The 22,039-nt window shown below is 43.2% G+C and overlaps 1 protein-coding gene across 3 annotated transcripts; it reads left to right on the top strand.

The window, feature by feature from the left end:
* Positions 1 to 136: 136 nt before the first annotated feature.
* GUK1 (guanylate kinase 1) lies at positions 137 to 21,469 on the top strand. Of its 3 annotated transcripts, none has more exons than XM_075214137.1 (8): positions 137 to 227; positions 14,264 to 14,377; positions 14,576 to 14,617; positions 15,026 to 15,122; positions 17,747 to 17,885; positions 18,760 to 18,844; positions 19,605 to 19,690; positions 20,426 to 21,469. In XM_075214137.1, the coding sequence occupies exons 1-8, from the start codon at positions 188 to 190 to the stop codon at positions 20,459 to 20,461; spliced, it is 639 nt and encodes a 212-aa protein (XP_075070238.1). In that variant the 5' UTR covers positions 137 to 187; the 3' UTR covers positions 20,462 to 21,469. The 3 variants fall into 3 exon arrangements, with proteins under 3 accessions (XP_075070238.1, XP_075070240.1, XP_075070241.1); XM_075214139.1 differs by lacking the exon at positions 137 to 227 and adding an exon at positions 6,269 to 6,383; XM_075214140.1 differs by lacking the exon at positions 137 to 227 and adding an exon at positions 12,082 to 12,179.
* The last annotated feature ends 570 nt before the right edge of the window (positions 21,470 to 22,039 follow it).

Below are 22,039 nucleotides of genomic sequence, written 5' to 3'. Positions count from 1 at the left end.
GGTGTCAGGCGTCGGCCATTTTGGGTAAGGCCGTCAGAGATTCATGACTGTTTCCGTCGCTATGGAGATAGGGCACGCCCCTGGAGATTGAGGGAAACCACACCCTGTTATGACGACACAGTCAGGCCACGCCTCTGTGCAGTACTGTACACGTGGTCCCACCCCCCATTTACAGAGAGCTGAGTCCATGATCAGCAGGAGATTCTTGTCCCGTCTGGTGCCTGCAGGTATATTATATATTATATACATCCCTGTACCCTATATATGTTATATACATTATACTACTGTCCCTGATCTGCAGGAGGGTCCTGCCTGGTGTCTGCAGGTATATTATATATATCACTGTACCTTATATACATTATACTACTGTCCCTGATCTGCAGGGGGGGTCCTGTCTGGTGCCTGCAGGTATATTATATACGTTATATATATTATATACATCCCTGTACCCTATATATGTTATATATGTTATATACATTATACTACTGAATCCTGATCTGCAGGAGGGTCCTGCCTGGTGTCTGCAGGTATATTATATACATCACTGTACCTTATATACCTTTATATATGTTGTATGCTCTACACTAGTGTCCCCTATACATTATACTAGTGTGTATATATATATATATATATATATATATATATATATATATATATATATTCATTCATTCAATTCATTCAATTCAATTCAAGTAACTCCTGGAGACAGGCGGGCAGCACAGTGGCGTAGTGGTTAGCATGTCTGCCTCACAGCACTGGGGTCATGAGTTCAATTCCCGACCATGGCCCTATCTGTGTGGAGTTTGTATGTTCTCCCTGTGTTTGCGTGGGTTTCCTCCGGGTGCTCCGGTTTCCTCCCACACTCCAAAAACATACTGGTAGGTTAATTGGCTGCAATAAAAAATTGACCCTAGTCTCTCTCTCTGTCTGTCTGTCTATGTGTGAGTGTGTGTCTATAGTAGGGAATTTAGACTGTAAGCTCCAATGGGGCAGGGACTGATGTGAATGAGTTCTCTGTACAGCGCTGCGGAATTAGTGGCGCTATATAAATAAATGATGATGATGATGATGATGATGATGATGATGAGACCAGCGCTTGTTCAGCTGACCTCTCTTACACCCAAGTCTGTACATGGAGAGTGCAGAGGATCTATGTCTGTTTTGTTTACACCATGTAAGTTCCATCTCCCCTGCTTCCTGTCCTTTAGTTCTTTACATTAATTCCAGCTTGTGAGTCCCAGGTCTCCCACGGCTGCTAGTGCTTGGGAAAGACTTGCTTTTACAAACTGTGCAGGTAAGCCTTAAGCCCAGATGTATAGCCTAGCATTTCATCATGTTAGGACTGACCGGAATGGGAAGACTTTGGTTAGTTGGTCATCTTAACATATATTGCAATATGTGGAAATAACATTCCCTGTTTTTAATATAGAAAACCAGTTAGAACAGCATTTATTGTGTAGTCGGAGAGAGCAGAGTATCCATGTTTTTAAATTTAATATACTACATTATTATTATTATTATTTATTTACAAGGTGTCACAGGTTCCGTAGCGCCAGATACAGACGCAAGTAACAAATAGATGTGGTAATACACATAAGTAGCACAGATGAGTGTGAGTAATGGAGTCAGACAGTAGACATACATGGGACAATGGGTAGAGAGGACCCTGCCCATGAGAGCTTACATTCTAGAGGAAGGGGTGGTGAGAGACAGTAGGACCAACTGGGGAGAGATGGAGATGGCTGGCGAGGAAGAGGAGATGATGGATAGATTGATTAGGAGGTGGTAGAATAATTGAGGTTGAAAAGGTGAGTTTTGAGTGAGTGTATGAAGGACTGAAGATTTTGACATCTAGGTAGTTACAGCAGAGAGACAGCTGGATACCTTGGTCAGGGGAGGACAGATAGATTTGCGTGTCATCAGTATAGAGGTGGTATTGGAGGCCAGATGATTGAATAAAGTCATCGAGAGAGGTGATGTAGAGAGAGAAGAGCAGAGGGCCAAGGGCAGAGCCTTGGGGGACTCCAATAGAAAGAGGAAGGGTGGTGGGGAAGAGTCTGAAGCAGACACGCTAAAAGAGCAGCCAGAGCGGTAAGAGGCAAACCAGGAGAGGCCCGTTTTGCGCAGACCTAGGGCGTGAAGGTTGGCGAGAAGGAGAGAATGATCGACGTCAAAAGCAGCAGAGGGGTCAAGAAGTACGAGAATGGAGAAGTGACCTTTGGATTTAGCTGAGAGTAAGTTGTTTGTTACTTTAGTGAGGGCAGTTTCAGTTGAGTGAAGGGGACAGAAGCCAGACTGGAGAGGGTCAAGAATAGAGTGGGAAGAGAGAAAGTGGGTCACACGATTGAAGACAGGTCGTTCAGAATTTTAGAAGCAAAGGGGAAGCAGAGATATGGGGCGATAGTTGGAGAGAAAGGTTGCGTCACGGAACAGTTTCTTGAGAATAGGGGCGATGGGAGCATGCTAGTAGGCCAAGGTGAAGATACCAGTGGGGAGAGAGAGGTTAAAGAGGTGAGCAAGGTGACGACAGGCATTGGATAGAGAGAAAACGGATAAACTTTGATGGACAGCAAAGGGTGAATTTAAAATGTATTAAGTCGGCAATGAAGCGAGATTTTCTCCATTGGTGTTCAGAGGAGTGGAAACTCTTTTGGAGGAGGTGAGTAAGATTGGATTGCCAGGATTGGGGATTAGATTAGCGAAGATGAAGGGGGTGGCTGGGGATGCCGTATCAAGGGCAACAGAGAGTGTGGAGTTGTAAAGAGAAACAGCGGCGTTGGGGCACGATAGGAAAGAGATGAGAGCGAGTAAGGGTTTGAGGGAGCACGCAATGATGATGGGGTCAATGCTATTGAAGGGACGCAGCTTGCGAGCACCTTTGAGTGGGAGTTGGGGGGCAAGGGGAAAGAGAGGGTACAGCAAAGGAGATTGTGGTCAGAGAGGGGGAAGTCAAAATTGGAGAAGTTGGAGATGTCACAGAGATGGGAGAACACTAAGTCCAGGGAGTGACCATCATGGTGGGTGGTAGAAGTTGTTCATTGAAAGAGGCCATAGGAGGAAGTGAGAGTTAGGAGTTTAGAGCAAGTGGTAGTAATAGGAGAGTCGGTTGGGATGTTTAAATCCCCACTAATAATAGTGGGAAAATCAGAAGATAGGAAATAGGAAAGTCAGGCAGCAAAGTTATCAAGAAATTGGGAGGAAGGGCCAGAGGTCAATAGGTGACAGCAACGCGAAGGTGGAGAGGGGAGAAGAGGCGGATGGAGTGAACTTCAAAGGAGGGTTCAGGGGGAATAACGCTGAAGGTGGAGACAGTAGGACACCTGCACCACCTCCTTGGCGGTGTACAGGGTGGGGATCGTGGGAGAAGTAGAGACCCCCATGGTGGAAGCAGTATCAGAGGGAGATCTATGTTTCTGTAAGAACCATTGGACCAAAGGAATGGGAGAGGAAGAGGTCACGAATGGGAGTGCGGTACATGATGTGGTCTATGTATTCATGAATTATAGTGTCTCCTATATGTTCCATACATTATAATAATCTATAGGTTCCATACATTATAATAATCTATATGTGCCATACATTATAATAATCTATATCTAGCTTACATTAGAATTGTCTCGTATATATCCAAATAGTGTAATGCTGTTTCATATATTCCTTACATTGTAATGTCTTCTTTATACATTATTTAATATGTACTAGCGTCTCCCATATATGTTCCTTAATGTGGTTTATATATTCCATACATTATAGTGTCTTTTATATGTTGCATACATTATATTAATCTGTATATTACATACATTATATGATGGGGGTCTGTATATTACATACATTATATGATGGGGGTCTGTATATTACATACATTATATGATGGGGGTCTGTATATTACACACATTATATGATGGGGGTCTGTATATTACACACATTATATGATGGGGGCTCTGTATATTACACACATTATATGCTGGGCTCTGTATATTACACACATTATATGCTGGGCTCTGTATATTACACACATTATATGCTGGGCTCTGTATATTACACACATTATATGATGGGGGCTCTGTATATTACACACATTATATACTGGGCTCTGTATATTACACACATTATATGATGGGGGCTCTGTATATTACACACATTATATACTGGGCTCTGTATATTACACACATTATATGCTGGGCTCTGTATATTACACACATTATATGATGGGGCTCTGTATATTACACACATTATATGGTGGACTCTGTATATTGCACACATTATATGATGGGGGCTCTGTATATTGCACACATTATATGATGGGGGCTCTGTATATTGCACACATTATATGATGGGGCTCTGTATATTGCACACATTATATGATGGGGGCTCTGTATATTACACACATTATATGCTGGGCTCTGTATATTACACACATTATATGCTGGGCTCTGTATATTACACACATTATATGCTGGGCTCTGTATATTACACACGCTATATGCTGGGGATCTGTATATTACACACGCTATATGCTGGGGATCTGTATATTGCACACATTATATGATGGGGGCTCTGTATATTGCACACATTATATGATGGGGGCTCTGTATATTGCACACATTATATGATGGGGGCTCTGTATATTGCACACATTATATGCTGGGCTCTGTATATTACACACATTATATGCTGGGCTCTGTATATTACACACATTATATGCTGGGCTCTGTATATTACACACGCTATATGCTGGGGATCTGTATATTACACACGCTATATGCTGGGGATCTGTATATTACACACGCTATATGCTGGGGATCTGTATATTACACACATGCTGGGCTTTGTATATTACACACATTATATGATGGGCTCTGTATATTACACACATTATATGCTGGGCTCTGTATATTACACACATTATATGCTGGGCTCTGTATATTACACACATTATATACTGGGGATCTGTATATTACACACATTCTAATGGTCAAGAGAAAAAGGGGAAGTAATCCGCACAGAGTCAGGATATACCTCATCTGAATATCTTAATCATTATTGTGATGAGGGGTGCTCTTTCCATTTATTTGACATCAAGTAACAAAAGAAAGAGGAAAGAGAAATGGATTACTAGAACACTCCTTATCCATCTAAGTGATACACTATATCTTTAATATTACAGGATAATACCTGTGAATAAAGTGGAAAATGACTCACATTATAGGTTCATGCCTATACTGATAACTGCAAAATGGAATAGAAACAGATGAACCAATCATAAAATTCCTGTTCATATAGGGCAAATGCCTTTATTAATAGAATATCTTAAAAACATATCTCTATTAAAGTAGAAATATCCTCACAATAAGAAAGTGAAATAAAAGAGAAAAAAATGTGTAAAAAGAAAAAACAAAAATGGTTTAGTTTAGCGCAAGAGTTTATTAAAATTCTACCACGGATAGTGGAGCCAGGAACATAACCTGGGTATACCTGTATTAGTTTATAATTATCAAGGTCCAAAATGTAAGTAAGAGTCAAAATGCCTCTGAAGACCTAAATTTCATGCTGGCCATAGAGCAAATGTCCTATAGTAACAAGCACAGGGAATACCACTAGTGTATACAGATAATGCCACATGCTAGAGAGGCCTAGTTATCAAACGGCAGCCGCTGCTATACCTACAAAAAGATGAAGAGAAATCTCTACTGATACTGGTATATAATTATGCACCATAGATTTTGAACCAGATAGCGTTAATGACGGTATCGGCAGGTGTGTGAGCCAAAGGAAATGTTGTATATTTATTATGGCCAGCTAAGCATAGATATTGGAAAATATTAGGTAGCCGGCTAAAGGACAAATACCCTGTCAGATCTAGGTAGGCGCAACTCTATGAATCCAGCTAATGTAGGCAAATGGTGTCGCTGGTATTCTATTATCATGAGGTCCCTGTTTATGACCAGCAAACGCTACAGTACCCAGACAAGAGCAGCGCTACTAACGCTAATATATAAGGAAGTTACTGACCATTAGTAGGGTCAGAGAGCGCTGGCGGTATCGCCACTCTCTGGCTACCACTTCTAATGGTGTCTCCTATGTGTTACCTGTATAATTTGATGTGTTTTATGTGTTCCATAAATCATATAATGCATCTTATGTGATGTATAATTGACATGATACTGCCTCTGTGTTGTGTACAGTGATATCACACCTGTGTTTAGGATGTAATGGTGGGAACGAGCCCATAAGAATTGATACATCCTCTATTTAATGCTCTCTTCAGGTGTTAGCGGCTGAAAAACACATTAACTGCGGAACGAGCCCTTAATGGTTCTCAGGCTTTAAAGTGAACAATAAGAGACAGATGCAGATTCTGCAGTCACAGCCCTGCTGAACTTGTCAGTAAAATATATATCCCAGGAGAGCCCCGAAAACCTGGGGAGACTGTAACCCCGGCTCAGACGTCCAGGGTCTGAAGGACGTTGGCCTCTATACCAGTTATTTTCTCCCCTCATCCCATGACATACACCTAATATACAATACATATATATAACCTATTAATGCACGCTGGTAATAAGTGTTACGTATTCTCATAGCAATGTGTGAATATAACTGTATTGGTTAGTACAATATCACCATCACGGGTATTAGTGGTTTGTGTAACTGGTAATAATATGTGATAATTCATACAATAAGGGAATAGATATAAATGTAAAAGTTCGGTCTCTGCCATCTTCCCCTGAGAGTCCCACCAAAGCCCAGCAGTCCTTATACGCAGTATACTCGGTGCTCTGTATCTGCCACTGACCTTCACGGAGCAGTAACGGGGATACAATGTAACCTCTTCAGTCTGTGGAAATGACTCCAATCATGTGCACTCACATTATACACAGCGATTATCCCATGGTACTATCACTAGCTCAGCGTATGTTGTAATCACCCAGTTGGCATCATTAAATAAATGCAGGTTTCTTATATTTAGCTCATTTGATAAACTGTCCCTAAAAATGCACGATCTTGTATGTGTAAAATGTGGTATTCTGGGTTACTCTAACTTTCCACTGCAGCTTTTGTATAAAGTAAATTGTAATGCATCACTTCCTTCTCCTTCCAGCATGAACAGAAATATACAGGACTCTTAAAGGGCCACTAAACCTGGAACAAAATTGGCTGCAGTAAAACGCCATTAGAAGTATGCAAATATATAGATGTTGTGTTCACATACAATATACGTTCTCACAGTGTTCAGGGACGGGAGAGGCTGCCTGCAGCGTCTTCCAGTAGGATTACTGGACAGGAAGTCTGCGTTATGTCCACAATCACAGCTTTATCTCCTATCTTCAGCTCTGACAAGTTTCAGAAACCTGTATTTTAAGCTTAGTGGTTCTTTAGAGAGGATCAGATGCAGGACAAAAAGCAGAAATGGCAAAGCTTAGAAAATCAGTTGTGACCTCACTGGAAAAGCTCCTGTGTACTGTACAGAACATTTCTGTTACCAGTGAGATTAGAAGGCAGAATCTGTCTTCTGTACTGACCTCCCTATTCCTTGATGAATGTAATGTGTTCACTGCTTATTAGACTTTACAGCTGTTCTGTATTTGCCAAATAAGCAAATAAAGGGGATAGCGGTGTTTGACGGTGGCTTGTAGTTTTTTGTTACCAAGTGCTCAGTTATCCATTTTAGAACCGTTGAGGATATAGTGTTTGACACCACTACTAATGTACACGGGATGTTTATTTTGGGTGCTATAACTGGCAGCCATAAATCCTGCTATACAATTACTTGGGTACATGAAAAGGGAATGAAACTAGGGATCCAGTGTACATGTTGTGTCATACACAGAGGTGAGTGTTTGTTACGCACGGTCCATCCGACTCAATCACTGTACCTTTAATAGTTGCTGAATTATAGATGATTGACGCATGTTAAACAGGATGTCGCAAAATGCCAGTTTTCCGACCTCTTAATGGACCATTAATGCAACAAGCAGCGTTTATGGTCCATTAATTGGTCAGGAAATCGCCATAGAGACCACAGCCATCGCTGGCCGTTGGCTGTAGGGGATGGGCCATCGCTGGCCGTTGGCTGTAGGGGATGGGCCATCGCTGGCCGTTGGCTGTAGGGGATGGGCCATCGCTGGCCGTTGGCTGTAGGGGATGGGCCATCGCTGGCCGTTGGCTGTAGGGGATGGGCCATCGCTGGCCGTTGGCTGTAGGGGATGGGCCATCGCTGGCCGTTGGCTGTAGGGGATGGGCCATCGCTGGCCGTTGGCTGAAGGGGATGGGCCATCGCTGGCCGTTGGCTGAAGGGGATGGGCCATCGTTGGCTGAAGGGGATGGGCCATCGCTGGCCGTTGGCTGAAGGGGATGGGCCATCGTTGGCTGTAGGGGATGGGCCATCGCTGGCCGTTGGCTGTAGGGGATGGGCCATCGCTGGCCGTTGGCTGTAGGGGATCGGCCATCGCTGGCTGTAGGGGATCGGCCATCGCTGGCTGTAGGGGATCGGCCATCGCTGGCTGTAGGGGATCGGCCATCGTTGGCTGTAGGGGATCGGCCATCGTTGGCTGTAGGGGATGGGCCATCGCTGGCCGTTGGCTGTAGGGGATGGGCCATCGCTGGCCGTTGGCTGTAGGGGATCGGCCATCGCTGGACGTTGGCTCTAGGGGTTGGGCCATCGCTGATTTCACAGCCGTTCACAGTGACCCCAGCTGGAACTGAAGATACACGACAAGTACAGGTGTGTAGTGTACAGCATATTAAATGTTGTCGCTTTAATCAATGTGGCAGCTCTCCAGGGCTTGCTGCCTGACTCCCCAGCTTACCTCATGCTAGGCCTGTCCCTAGATGACCTCTAGAGGTGTGAGCGCTGTCACTGTCTATACAGAGTGAGAATTTACTCACCTGGATTGATGATCTTCATTTCTGCCTCCCAAACTCCTCGTTCCCCAACAAATCAAATTCAGTTTACTCAGCCACACGCCCTATGCCTCCGTCATCTCCAAACTCATCTCACCCCACACTCCCTCCTGACCCTCCGCTATGCCGATGACTGGTACCTCGACTACCCGCTGATTACCACAGACTTCTCCCGTGCGCTGCGCCATGTGTGGAAGTCACTCATCTTGTTGCCACGTCCCAGTTAGATTGTAAGCTGTGAAGAACAGGACCTATCCTCTCCAGTCATCTTGTATCTCGGCTCTTGTATGTACTGATGACACTGGTTTGTTATGTACCTGACCTGTTACACCCCATGTACGTCCTATTACACCCTATATACACATATTATATACGTGTACTGTTCTGCTATTCTTGCGTTTATGCTCCTTGATTGTCCTGTCTTTCCCCTTTCCTTTGTTTTTGTCCTGTTTGTCCTCTACATCTAACATGTTAATATACTATTTCCCTACTGTACAGAGCTGCATGGAAATACATGGTAATAAAAGGTGCTATTTAAAATCTATTGGTGTATGATGGAAGCATCGGCCAATTCCACAGTTTTTGTACAACTTCCAGACGTGTTTGACGAGTTAATTTTGCATCCTTTTAAAACCTTTTGAAACTAACGTTTATTACTCCTACTGAAGCTGATTATAAATTTGCTGGAAGATCGTAACATCCTGTTTTCATCACATGCATCAGAAATATAACTCAATGCTGGTAATTATACCCCCAGGGGCATTTATTAAAGGCCTTTGTGAATGCAATCCTCTGCATGTGCTGCACTGTCCTTAGTATTAGGGAGTGTGAATAATTCTCATTTCCTGGGAATTGTTTGTCCTTTATTTTCCAGCAGTTTTACTCTCTCTACTTGTGCAGCACATGGTAACACTTAGTCCTGATTTAGATCATGTTGGTCGTGTGATTTCTATCTCCTGCTATTACCGGAGGACAGTGGTCAGTCTGTGTCTGTTAAACTCAATGTAACTCACATCATCCGTGTCCCATTTGTTTCATTAGAGATCTCCAGCTTCTCCTAAGTCACCCATCTGATGCACCAAAGTATCAGGGAAGGAACATTGGTTCTTATAGCTGTTCTAGCTTATTTGTAAGGAAAGGGTAACGGCCTGAGCAGACTCCAGGTCACATGGGTGTCCCAGGATTTTTGGGTTCTTTTTCATTTTAAACTTATGGGAACCCTGCTCGTGTGCTACTTGTAGAGTTTGCAGGGATGTTTTTTCACAAATACAACGTTGATATTACTTGTATATTCATTAAACTGACTTGGGCAAAATTTAGCTGCTGTGTATGTCTGTAAGAATTGGAGGAAACCTCAAAAAGTTATTGCAATTAATAAGCAGCCACGTTTTCTGATCTCTATAGTGTACATCCCATCATTAGTGTAGGCTTATAGCGCGGCTCAGTCCTGGTGATGGAGGTCCCCAGCTCACTGTATAATCTGGGTGGATGGTAATTGTCCTCGGCCATCTCTGGTGCACAGTGGAGCACCCACACACGTTTCTATTTCTGGCCAATTTGGTCTAAATCTGCTAAATTGTGCAGCAAGATTGCTGCCATCTTGTGGTTGTCCGTTGTCCGCACACCTTGGGAAGATCACTGCATGTGTTGGCAGCTTAACCCTTGATGTGCCACAGGCACAATCATCAACATTTATTTATATAGCGCCAGCAAATTCCCTAGCGCCTTTAGCCGTGTGGAGCCGGGGTTGTTAGATACATCTGTACATATTATATTGATCGGTATAGATGTGATATCGCTCCCCCACTACCTTGGTCACATCTTCGCTACTGGAGAAAATCTCTTCTTCCTGCCGTCTAATAGAGATCACTCGGATAACACTTTCAGGCGTGACGCTGGGGTCAGACAGGGTATAATTAAGGATAGAGCTTGGTCACTAAACGTCTTACTGTAACGTATTCTGTCGCTGGCTGCGGATTACTCTCTTCCTCCTTTTAATCCGCTTTGGAGGATATATTTAGCTGCTGAAGATTAGATGGTTCTCCCATTAGAGCATGAACTCACCACGATGCCCCCCAAGGACCAAGAAGATGGTGACTACCAGAAGTCGTAGCTCTCCGCCTCTTAGGAGCCCAGTCTCGTTAGGCTGTAAACTAACCCATAAGCTGCTGTGTATATAAACCATGCACACCACTGAGCTGAATACCAAGACACTAACCTGGAGAAAACGGCACAATACGTAATGTAAGATCTTCCCTACAAAACCCTCATCAGCCCCCCAGATAACCTTTGATGCTCCCATGGACTTAAGACCTCCGTGGCTTCTCTTGTACTGCACCCTGTCCTTGGGATCTCTTCCTCCAAACCAACAGACAGTCTCCTATTGTCCACCTTCAGATGACTTTAATGTCTTTGGATTGTTCCTTCTGCTATAAATAAATCCATTGCGTTGTCATCCTATAGATTATAAGCTTTCGAGCAGGGTTCTCTTACCTCTCTGTCTGTATGTATTACCCAGTATTGTCTTATTAATGTTTGTTCCCGATTGTAAAGCGCTACGGAATTTGCTGGCGCTATATAAATAAATGATGATGATGATTCTAGCTTCCCTCTGTGCTTTTCAGTCATGTCTTTATAGATTTGCACTGAGCTCTTTTTGCTGTCCTGCAATATGACATAGTGCTGCTCTCTAGGTACAACTTTATTCACTGTGGTTCCTGATTATATAAACACACGACTGAAAGGCGCAGAAGGAAGCTGAATATTTGGTAAAAGTTTCAGGAGGGCACGTTCATGCTAGTCGGATACATTCCTCTGTAGGGAGAACGACTCTTTAAATCATAGGTTGTCAGCCTGTGGCTCTTTGGGTGTCATGGAAGTACAATTCCCAGCAGTCAACAGGGCATGTTGGGGCCTGTAGTTAAACAGCTGGAGGGCCACACTTTTTAGATTGTGAGCTCTTAAGATCAGGGTTCTTATCCCTATTTTATCTCCACGTCACGTCCTTGTTATAATTCTGTACGTGTGCTGCTGACACCATGCAGGAAATATTGGAGCTGTACATACTGTCACTGAAGCATAAAGTGTGTGCAGGACACTGGCTGTTAACCCCTCGTGTGCTGGGGAGCTGTCAGCTGGTGATGAGTGTAGCTGGGTGTGTCGGTGGAATGCAGGTCAGATTACAGATGTACCGGCCTCCGCCTGAGCTGTCACTGTGTGGGGATCACAGAGGCTGCAGTCTGCCCATCGCCAGCAGTGTGAGGAGATCCAGGAGTCTGGTAGGTGGCTGAGGGGAGTCTGGGGGCTTCCTGCTGCTTGTTGTGTGTCTGCTCTCTGTGCTGATGGTGTTATACTGACATATTGTACCGTGAGTGTATATGTATCAGAGGCCTGTTATCTGTAGTGTGTAAGCTGTCTGCATCATATACACAGGATCTGTCCCCCGTCTGTGTGATATACGCAGGTCCGCTCCCCCGTCTGTGTGATATCATAATCATCACCATTTATTTATACACACACACAGACACAGACTAGAGTCAATTTTGATAGCAGCCAATTAACCTTCTAATATGTTTTTGTAGTGTGGGAGGAAACCGGAGCACCCGGAGGAAACCCACGCAAACACAGGGAGAACATACAAACTCCACACAGATAAGGCCATGGTCGGGAATTGAACTCATGACCCCAGTGCTGTGAGGCAGAAGTGCTAACCACTGAGCCGCAGGTTCCGTCTCCCATCTGTGTGATATATACGCAGGTTCGGTCTGGAATCATTGAATCGCAGGAGATTACACTTATCTTTGATAAATCAGATTAGCAGTAGAATTAAATGCAGGAAATAGATTTGTAGTCGGTATATGAATGAAGCAGCTTCCTGCTCTGTCTGTCAGTGTAACAGACGCTCTGAGGCTGTTATCTGCTTCTACCTGATGAGTGCAGGACACTCAGTAATCTCAGTCTATCATCAGATCACACAGCGACTGATCAACATGATTTATATCCTGTAACGTCCTGTGTTACCCTCGCTCTGCACAGTGCTCGGATATAGGTGCTTCTCATTATACAGAAACCTGTTCTTCTCTCACGTCTTCCTGTATATCTGACTCTGCCCCAGGGCAGAATGTAGAGAACAATTGTCTCCGTTTAGTAGGAATTTGTTCTTCTGGGCGCTCCCATCTGTTCTAGTGTCAGAGCGGTGGGGGCTCCATGCAACGTAACGCCACCATCTCTAGCGCTGCGCCAGCTCCTCGCTGCAGCGTACTGTTATTTGTAAACTTTTCCAGATCAGGACGTATAGACTATAGGAAAATGTCTCTGCCTGGAATATAAATATATCCGTGATGGGTAATTCCCCATTTCTGTAACATTCGTGTTCCACGCCTGGTTATATTGTATATTTAGTGTCACCTGCCCTCCCGGCTACGCCAGATGTTTGTTTATTAAGTTATTAATATTTATTTTCCCTTTGTGTGATTCATAGAATTGTCGCCGTCAGGGCTGTTATGGTGCGTTCAGTTCCCAGTACAGCGTGTTTGCACATTTGTTTTCTGATACGGGTTTAACCTATTCCTAGAAAAAAATACATAATAATGAGCACAGTGCTGTATTCCAAATTGTGAACAGTACCAGCTAATTTTTGTCACTTCTTTTTAGATTCGCAGTTTATTGGGGGGGGGGATTCACTTGGCCGCGAGGCGATGGGACGAGTCTCCAGAACAGTCCCCGGGAGACACCTCACGTCGGAGTTTTTACTAAAATCTCTGCTCGTTTTCCCTCGTGTCCCACAGATACATGGGGGGGAAATGAGCTGACTACTTACCACATTGACCTGACATCGAGACGATGTCCAGCACCACCTCACGGCCAATTGAATCCCCCCCTCCCCCCCCCCCCCCTTGTATTGCAGTTTGGTGCAAAGAGAATAACAGCTGTTTGTGATTAAGCATTTAATTAATTCACATGTTGGAAGTCAATATGATGTTATTGGCCAATATACCTTTAAGGGTATATGCCGGACATACGCTCATATTGCCTCTCTGTGCAGCCTGTCGGCAAATTTAGGGTGTTTTGGCTGCTACCTCTTGGCTGCTCTCTGTCATATTTCCTCCCTTTCTAGACCCGGTCATACCCCCAATGTTGCACCTCCTTTGGATTGGCGTAAGTGCACTGTGAGGAGATAAAGGAAATCTTTGCTAATCTTTGCTTTTCCTTATGCACAATCCCTTTAAGTCTTGTGATCCGGTTGACGTTTCACCCGGTGGCCTCTCCCTGGGGCATCACCGGGATTAGCTGGTACTGAGCTCAGCCGCTCAGGAACGTTCCCCAGCCTCTGATACTGAATCCTGGTATTTTGTCTCTGCAGTGATGGCTGGACCCAGACCTGTGGTGCTCAGCGGACCCTCTGGTGCGGGAAAGAGCACGCTCTTAAAGAGGCTGCTGAAGGAATTTGAAGGAGTGTTCGGATTCTCTGTGTCCCGTGAGTATCCGACCCCACATGTCTCCTTCTATCTGCATGCAACATTTCACTGTTAGTGATGGAAAATACAAAGCAACAATTATATATCTTTATCACGGCTATGAAACGGCTAGATCCTTGTTCTACTGATAGTAACAGTGATTTAACCTCTTAATGAGATCATTCTGATGTCATATATTCATTTATCTCCAATTTCAGACACCACCAGGAAGCCCAGACCAGGGGAGGCTGATGGAAAAGGTACAGATTGTTTTTTCTTTTTCTTCTTTTGTATTATTTTCAGTTAGAGAGTAAAGGTAATGATAAGAGGTTAGATACAGAATGTGCGTTAAATTATCATCTTGCAGATGTAACCAAACAAAAAAAAGAAATTCTGATATTGTTTACATTTTTTTTTATTTTAAAAATACTAGCATTTTGAACAGACATTTGTAAAGAGAATTTGTTTTGTGAGTTTAACTACAATATGACCATGTGTAAGAATATTTTAACCCTATAAAATGAGGGGGGGGGGGCATTGTGTTTGGTGATTTTATATGATTTTTTCAACATTTCTTTGTAATTAATAACAGTATTCCTAAGACATGACTGTATGTCCGGTATGATCACTTCGGTCCTGTTTGACATGTTCTCCTGTTCGCTCTGCAGATTACCACTTTGTGACCGTCCAGGAGATGCAGCGTGGGATCGATAGCGGGGAGTTTATAGAACACGCTGTGTTTTCAGGGAACATGTACGGGACCAGGTTAGTCCAACGCTCACAGTCCTCGGGCGCCTGATGCAATAACGGGGAACTAAAACATTTAGTGCCCATATAAAGCTGCATTACTGCTTGTTATTAGTAATGTTCCCTCCCCGGTAGCCGTTCTTCCCGGGACTCCCTGGTTCTGCTCTCAGCCCGGCCCAGTAACCAGGGCTGTGTGACACTGCGGAGGGGGGTGTGACAGGGACAACCAATCAGAAGCCTCCGTCATAGAGGTTGTGACCTCTGATTGGTAGTCCTGTCCCCCGTAGCCATCTCTATGTGGAGAACATAAACGTTTTGCCGGTTAGGTGTTAATGCAGCTTTATACGACACCTCAGTAGGTTTCCGTGTGTCCCATTGTATTTTTGTTACTGGAATTCTCTAACATGGAATAATTGTTGTTCCAGACTCCTGATGCACCAATATTATCAGAACCGGTAGCCATCCTGTCACTCTTACTGCATGTGACACCCACAGAGCATATCCCGACTTCACACCAGTCCTGAGTGACTTGTACATCTTATTCCAATATGTTCAGTACACACTGTGAGTTCTGAGCTCATTCCATGTTGCATGTTGGTCCGGACACGTATGAACAGCACTGTAATTACACCTCATTTGCTGATGGTCTGTGGAGACCATGTATGTATGAGCTCTCTGTGGTTACGGGTCCCTGGGGGCCACAGCCAGGATCTCGTTAGTGATAAATCTCAGTTACTCGGACGTCTCCTCTGCAGCCTGTGATATTAACCCTACAAACACCTGTTACAGTAATCAGCACAGGCTGCGCACGTATTTAGTTATCTCGAACCCGTGTCTTCTGTATAACATTGTGCTAGAATGCTGATACCAGGGGCCCGATGTAGGATGAGTACTAAGTCGGCCCAGAAACCCGGCCACGCACATATGCGGATTTGCGTGATTTGCACCTGTAGAGTCCGGATGGGGGAGGGGGGGGGAGAAAGTATAATGTCTGTGAATCTTTCTGGAGCTCGGTTTCCGTCTAGAATTAAGGCATTTCCTTGTCTATAAATGAAGCCTCGTTTATTTTATTATCTTATGTATGTCAGGATGGTAGAACATTAGTGGTACAAAATCGTTTTTAAAAATTAAAATCTGGGCGACTCATCCAATTTACCACAGGCATCCGTCTCCTATTGCTAGGAGCCATTATAATTATTATTGTCATAGAACGTAGATTAGATTCATGTTTCCAAATGTCTATTCAACATCTACAAATAGATTATTCTATATGAGCTCACAGGCGCAGAGGCCGCAGTGTTGCTGAAAGTCAAATATCTGAAAGAACAATCGGAAGCTTTTCAGGATAGATGTGAATTAGGAAGAAGGGCCGGAGCTGCTAAGACTGCGCGTAACAAAGGACGGGAGGTTTAATTGCTGGCGCAGTGTCGTGCGGCTATCGCTGCCGTATCCGCTGTGCACATTGCCGGCCATTACGGGAGGAATCTCTGCTCATTTTTCTGGTCATCTCTATTGGGGGTGATAACAAATGAGATTCCTGTATAATCTGGGTTTAGGTGGATGACCTGAGGTTTCCAAATAGATAAAAATCATCAGTAGGAGCAAATGTGATCACGAAATGTTATCTTACATGGGCTAAGAGAAGGCCATTGTGCAATCAGCAGTTCATATATCACTAGGTGCCGTCTACATCTTATTCTGGCACCTTTCATCTTCCTGACTTAATTTTCAACACCATCAGGATGTGCCAAGTGCTTCAGGGAAACAGTAGAAATGATGGCCTGCTCCTGCTGGGATTTCCACTGTTCCCTTCCAATCAGGTGCCAGCTGTGTATCAGATTAATATTCGCAAAGGTCCCCACTAATTGTACCAGGACCCCACTGATCAGCAGAAGGAGGATCCTCGCCAGAGTACCATTTGGGGGTAACGGAGATGATTGGTGGAACATCCTTTGGATTTACTTTCAGAAGGGACCGGAATATGTATCTGTAAAGACACTGATTCCCAGACGCCGTGTTTCCTGCACAGGTGAGGCTCAGACAGCCTCTAATTAGCTAAGTCTCTTCATCCAAGTAATCGGATTATCAGAGAGGACATATGGACATGGTCACATAAGATCTGATGTCCTGTCGCTGATTCATTCTCGGTGTACTAAGGGTCTTGGGAGGTGGAAACCAAAATATTACAGGAGGACCCAATGATGAAGCTTCACATCTGATATATATGTGTATTTTATGGCTGGACCACAAATTTTAAGCCAATTGGCTGCAGTTAGTTTAGTTTACGTCAATGAGTGTTGGCTGCACTAGCATCACACAGCCAGCAGTGGGCGACGGTGCTCCTGGGAGAATGGTACAGATTGGTCTGTTATCTTTTTGCTTACTATAAAAATGAATCTCGCTAAGAGATCTATTCTGTGTGATCTCGTGGTCCAGTACAAGGCAAACTGTTCTGTAATTGTGCATGAGAGGCTCAGAATTACTTCCAGCCAGTGGAGTAAAGTCATTATTCTATATCTTCAGTTATGAGAAGTTTCTGCATCCGTGGAAAGCAATTTGTATTCTTGTTTTACATGTCCTTTCTTGTCACAAATCTGTCTTTATGTATCTGACCTCCCATCCCGCTGTCTCCTCTCCGTCAGTAAAGCCGCGGTCCATGCCGTTCAGTCCGGGAATCAGATCTGTATCCTGGACATAGACATGCAGGGGGTAAAAAGCATTAAGAAGACCGACCTGAATCCCATCTACATCTCTATCCAACCTCCGTCTGTCGAGATCTTGGTAAGTCCGGTACCTGCTGGTACAAATAATCAAAGTAGTTTATATATAGAGTATATAACAACACTATTGTCACGTATTTGGTTTATTAAGAAAAAGTGGGCGATAGGGAGGAAATGTTATTGTTACAATGTATGTCTTGTGAATTACAACGTAACCAACAGAATTATTCCTTAATTATTGAAACGACAAAATGAGCTGCACTTTTTAAAAATATCTCCTAAAACGATGACATTACTATTTAACCACCCCGACACCCCCATATTTAAACAAAGCCCATTTTCAGTTTTGGTTGCATACTCTTGATTTTATTATTTTTGTGCTGGGATGGCAGTGACCTGAACTGACATACGCAGTTCCTTGCTGTCATTGACGCCCACAACTAGCGCTGTCTGATGGTGTGAATGTGGCTCCTCATTGGTCATGTCCTCGATATCCAATCCTGCTCCGCTTTCACTCACGCCTCTCGTGTGTGAATGTTCCCGCTGCTCCAGCTCCTCCTGCATTGAATCCAGGAGTTGCCTGATGCCCAGTTATAAGCTAATAGCATTGAACCCCCTGATGAACTAGTCATAATATACAAATGGCGTCCACTTACAGGGAGGTAAGCTGATTGCACAGACGAAAAACTGAAAGCCGAATCTTCCAGTCTTCCATTTGCTCGACCTGCTTCTCCTTATGCTGCCCGGAACTAGAAGTGTCCGGTGCATTCCACCTAAGTTCTAAAATATTTACCTAGCAACCAACGCATTTCTCATGCTAGAAGTTTATTCCTAGTTGTTATTTGAATTGAAGCGAGAGACAGACACTGAAGACTCTTATTTTTTTACCGCAAAAACTCTCTCTGACTCTTTTTTCTTCTAAATGTCTATAACAGGAAAAACGGCTTAGAGACCGGAAAACAGAGTCCGAGGAAAGTTTACAGAAGAGACTGGCAGTGGCGAAACGCGACATTGAGATCAGTAAGTGTCATATAAACCTCCGTTCAATGGTTTATGTTTCAGGGAGCCCTCACTACAGGGAGTCCTACCCCCTCCCTCCATTGTGTAACAGAAAGGACCCCCAACCCCACCCCCACATACACCCCTTTTGCTATTTGGGTTGTCAGGAAGTATAATGCCAAAGTGGGATTTTATTAGTTGCCATAGGTTACAGCACCATAACGAGAAGTGTTTCTATGATGTTTGTTTTTAAGATCACCTTAAATATACAGAAGTTTTCTATAATCTCCACTTCTCTGCATCCTAATTACAGCATTGACAGTAACTGCTGCGTGCTCCTTGTTGCAGTGACATCCCTCCCCCAGCAGAGGGCAGTGCTGCACATCAGTCTAGCGCTGTTGACTCTAATTCAAGCTGATCTATATGTTCTAGTTTTTATATTAATTCTTTTAGTGCTGACATCAAACAAACCAGGGTCTCCTTAAGTTAAGAAGAATATTTTTTTTTTAAATAGTGCTATTTTGAAAAAATAAGTATCTTAAGAACTTGTGTTTACAGCTCTATCGCTTCTTCAAATCTACCCACATTAGGTCCCCTTTTCACCATTTAACAGACTTAGAAAGTATATGTTCTATTCTAACATGCTACGGAGGAAAGCTTCATCTCTCCTAGAAAATCGATATAAAAAAATAAAATGATTTTTGACTAAATGGATGTACCCCAAACCTGAAAATGTTTTCAGTCGTGAAGGGGTTAAGTGTTTGTCTTGTCTCATCTCCAGGTAAGGAACCCGGTCTCTTTGATGAAGCCATTATTAACGATGATTTGGAAGACGCGTACTCTAAACTGAAAGCTGTTCTGAAGGAGGTCAGTGTACAGTGTTTGTCGCTTGAGTCTTAGTATATCCAGCATTTATGTTTCAACACCAACAATAGATGATGTCTCTATGTGAGCGCGTTCCTAGTGCCGCAAAAAAAGTTAGTTTAGAAAAGTACTTGTTTGGAAGTGGACAATTTTTTTTCTGAATGTTACTATTTTTATTTCCTACCAAAATGAACAAATTCTGCACCACCTATAAAAATAGTATTTGTCCTGTAAAGCCAGAGGATTTATACATTTTTCTTTGGGTTTTTTTAAGAGGGGGGGTGGGGGGTTCAAAATTTATAGCCTAAAACTTGTCTGTCTTGCAATACCACAGAGGGTGTACTTGAAATTGGGGTGCAAATGCCACATTCGGACACACATGCTGCGATTTGGGGGGTTGAACAAATGCGCCATATATCCCATACATCTGTACTCGGTAGTCACTGTTTAATGGGTCTTTGACTATCATATTAAACGTGGCAGATTACCGGAGAGACCAAAAAATTACGTAATTAACCATTTTTTTTCTGATGCCGCTTTTTATTGTTAAATTGAATTCAGATAAACAGCAGTTGGTGGCTCAATAATCGATATTAAAGTACTAGCAGAACAATATTACAGGGCGCAAGTTTGGACTGACAATAAAGTAACTTTTGTACAAGATTTGGCGCAGAGAAATCTAATTTGTAGAATGCTCTCTAGACATCTTGTTTTTACAATTTTGTCTTTTGCCTGCAGGAAATTAATAAAGCCCAGTCCTCGAAAGATTCCTGACCGGGGTCCACCCCCACCGGCCCCCCGACCTCTTCCGCAGCCATTCCTCGATGAGTCCCGCGTGTGTGTCCAATCACCAGCTGACTCCATTCCTGTAGCTCCGCCTCTCCTCCATTCCCATCTACATACAACTTCCCTTCCACGGTCTGCTGACTGTTAAATAGACATCTCGCTTCTCTCTGCCGCTGTTTTTAGTCTTTTTATTATTTACACATGATCATCGGTCTTCCAAAATGTACTGTTTCTTGTGGCAGCTAGATTATTTCCTAAGGAAAAAGGGGTTACCAAAACGTTTCCACAATCCGTTCGAGCAGTGAGATACAAGGGAGAGATTCTCCTAAGTGGCAGGGCGTTAAAGTAAGTTATTTTTAATGGTAAAAATGAAAATGTGGTTTTATTTTACACCTTGTTTTTAGTACTTTTTGACCAGGAAAACGGCGTTCATAGATGTCAAAAATTAAAAGTATCAAGGTTAATATTATTTGCAGTTATAGTTTGTAAACACAGGAAAACTGTTCATTAAGTCTTGTACCAACTGGCGAGAATTATGTGCGCCTTAAATGCGAGTGAAACGCGTTTAACCAGGTCTGTCACTAGAAATCATTGTACAGTAACCGTACCCAGTACTACTGTTACTAGCAAATGGTTTGCAGAACGCATTTCATTCTATTCGGTGTATTCATGGTAGGAACAAACGCGTTTCACTTTTATTTTTTAGATCTAGTTTTTACTAGCATTAATAATTGCTAACACAATGTTAGTGGCTATCTGGCCTTAAACTGTTTTGAAAATAAGACCGAATATAAAGGTGGCATTGTGTTTTTTTTTGTTTGTTTTTAATTAAGTACTTATCGCCAGTTTCAGGAATATCCCTCAATGTTTACAGATCCTGTGTTCCTACAGTAACATATAATATATTCCATTTTATCACAGAACAACCTGAAGTATTTTTAATCATGAATGCTGAGTTGGTGATATCCTCAATTGTAATAAAATGTTACATTTAAACAGGTGACAATGAGCCGTTATTCTTACAATCTGGTGTTTTCTGTTTGCATTGCAGACCAAGAGCCGCATAACATAGCAACCAATCAAATAATGGCTTTGAACAGTCTGATACAAGTTAGACTAGAGAAAGCAGACGTGATTGGTTGTTATGTGTTACAGTATATTAGTACTATTTTATTACATTAATCTGTAGAAGGGAGTTGTGCTGACGCATTTCACGGAGCACTGTGTGACGTTATATATTCTGCTACTTCATTATCTTAAAAAAACGTTTAGATCACTGCTCGGCTTACTTATGTGCGCAAAAGTGATCCACACACTGCTCCGTCAGAGACTGTCTGCCTGTAACCCTACATTGGTGGTACTCGCTACAAAAATAAGAAAAGGGAAGAAAATCCCTACCCAAACCACAATATATATCGCAACTGAGAAAGGGGCTGATCATAGTATAGGGCGGCGACCATGTCGCTCAGCATGAAGTGGGTGGGTGGAAGAGGGCGGGACCATGTCGCTCAGCAGGAAGTGATTAGTAGAAAGGAGGAGACAATGTATCTCAGCAGGAAGTGTGTG

Source organism: Mixophyes fleayi, chromosome 5 (assembly GCF_038048845.1).
Source record: "Mixophyes fleayi isolate aMixFle1 chromosome 5, aMixFle1.hap1, whole genome shotgun sequence".
NCBI lineage: Eukaryota > Metazoa > Chordata > Amphibia > Anura > Limnodynastidae > Mixophyes > Mixophyes fleayi.
This window is presented reverse-complemented; position numbering and strand designations above follow the sequence as displayed.

Bases quoted from the DNA above. Each gene is read 5' to 3' on its own strand.
- GUK1 (XM_075214137.1), top strand. From the start codon at position 188: ATGATCAGCAGGAGATTCTTGTCCCGTCTGGTGCCTGCAG. The intron at 14,378-14,575 runs GTGAGTATCCGA...CTCCAATTTCAG, and splicing joins GTTCGGATTCTCTGTGTCCC to ACACCACCAGGAAGCCCAGA. The intron at 14,618-15,025 runs GTACAGATTGTT...TTCGCTCTGCAG, and splicing joins AGGGGAGGCTGATGGAAAAG to ATTACCACTTTGTGACCGTC.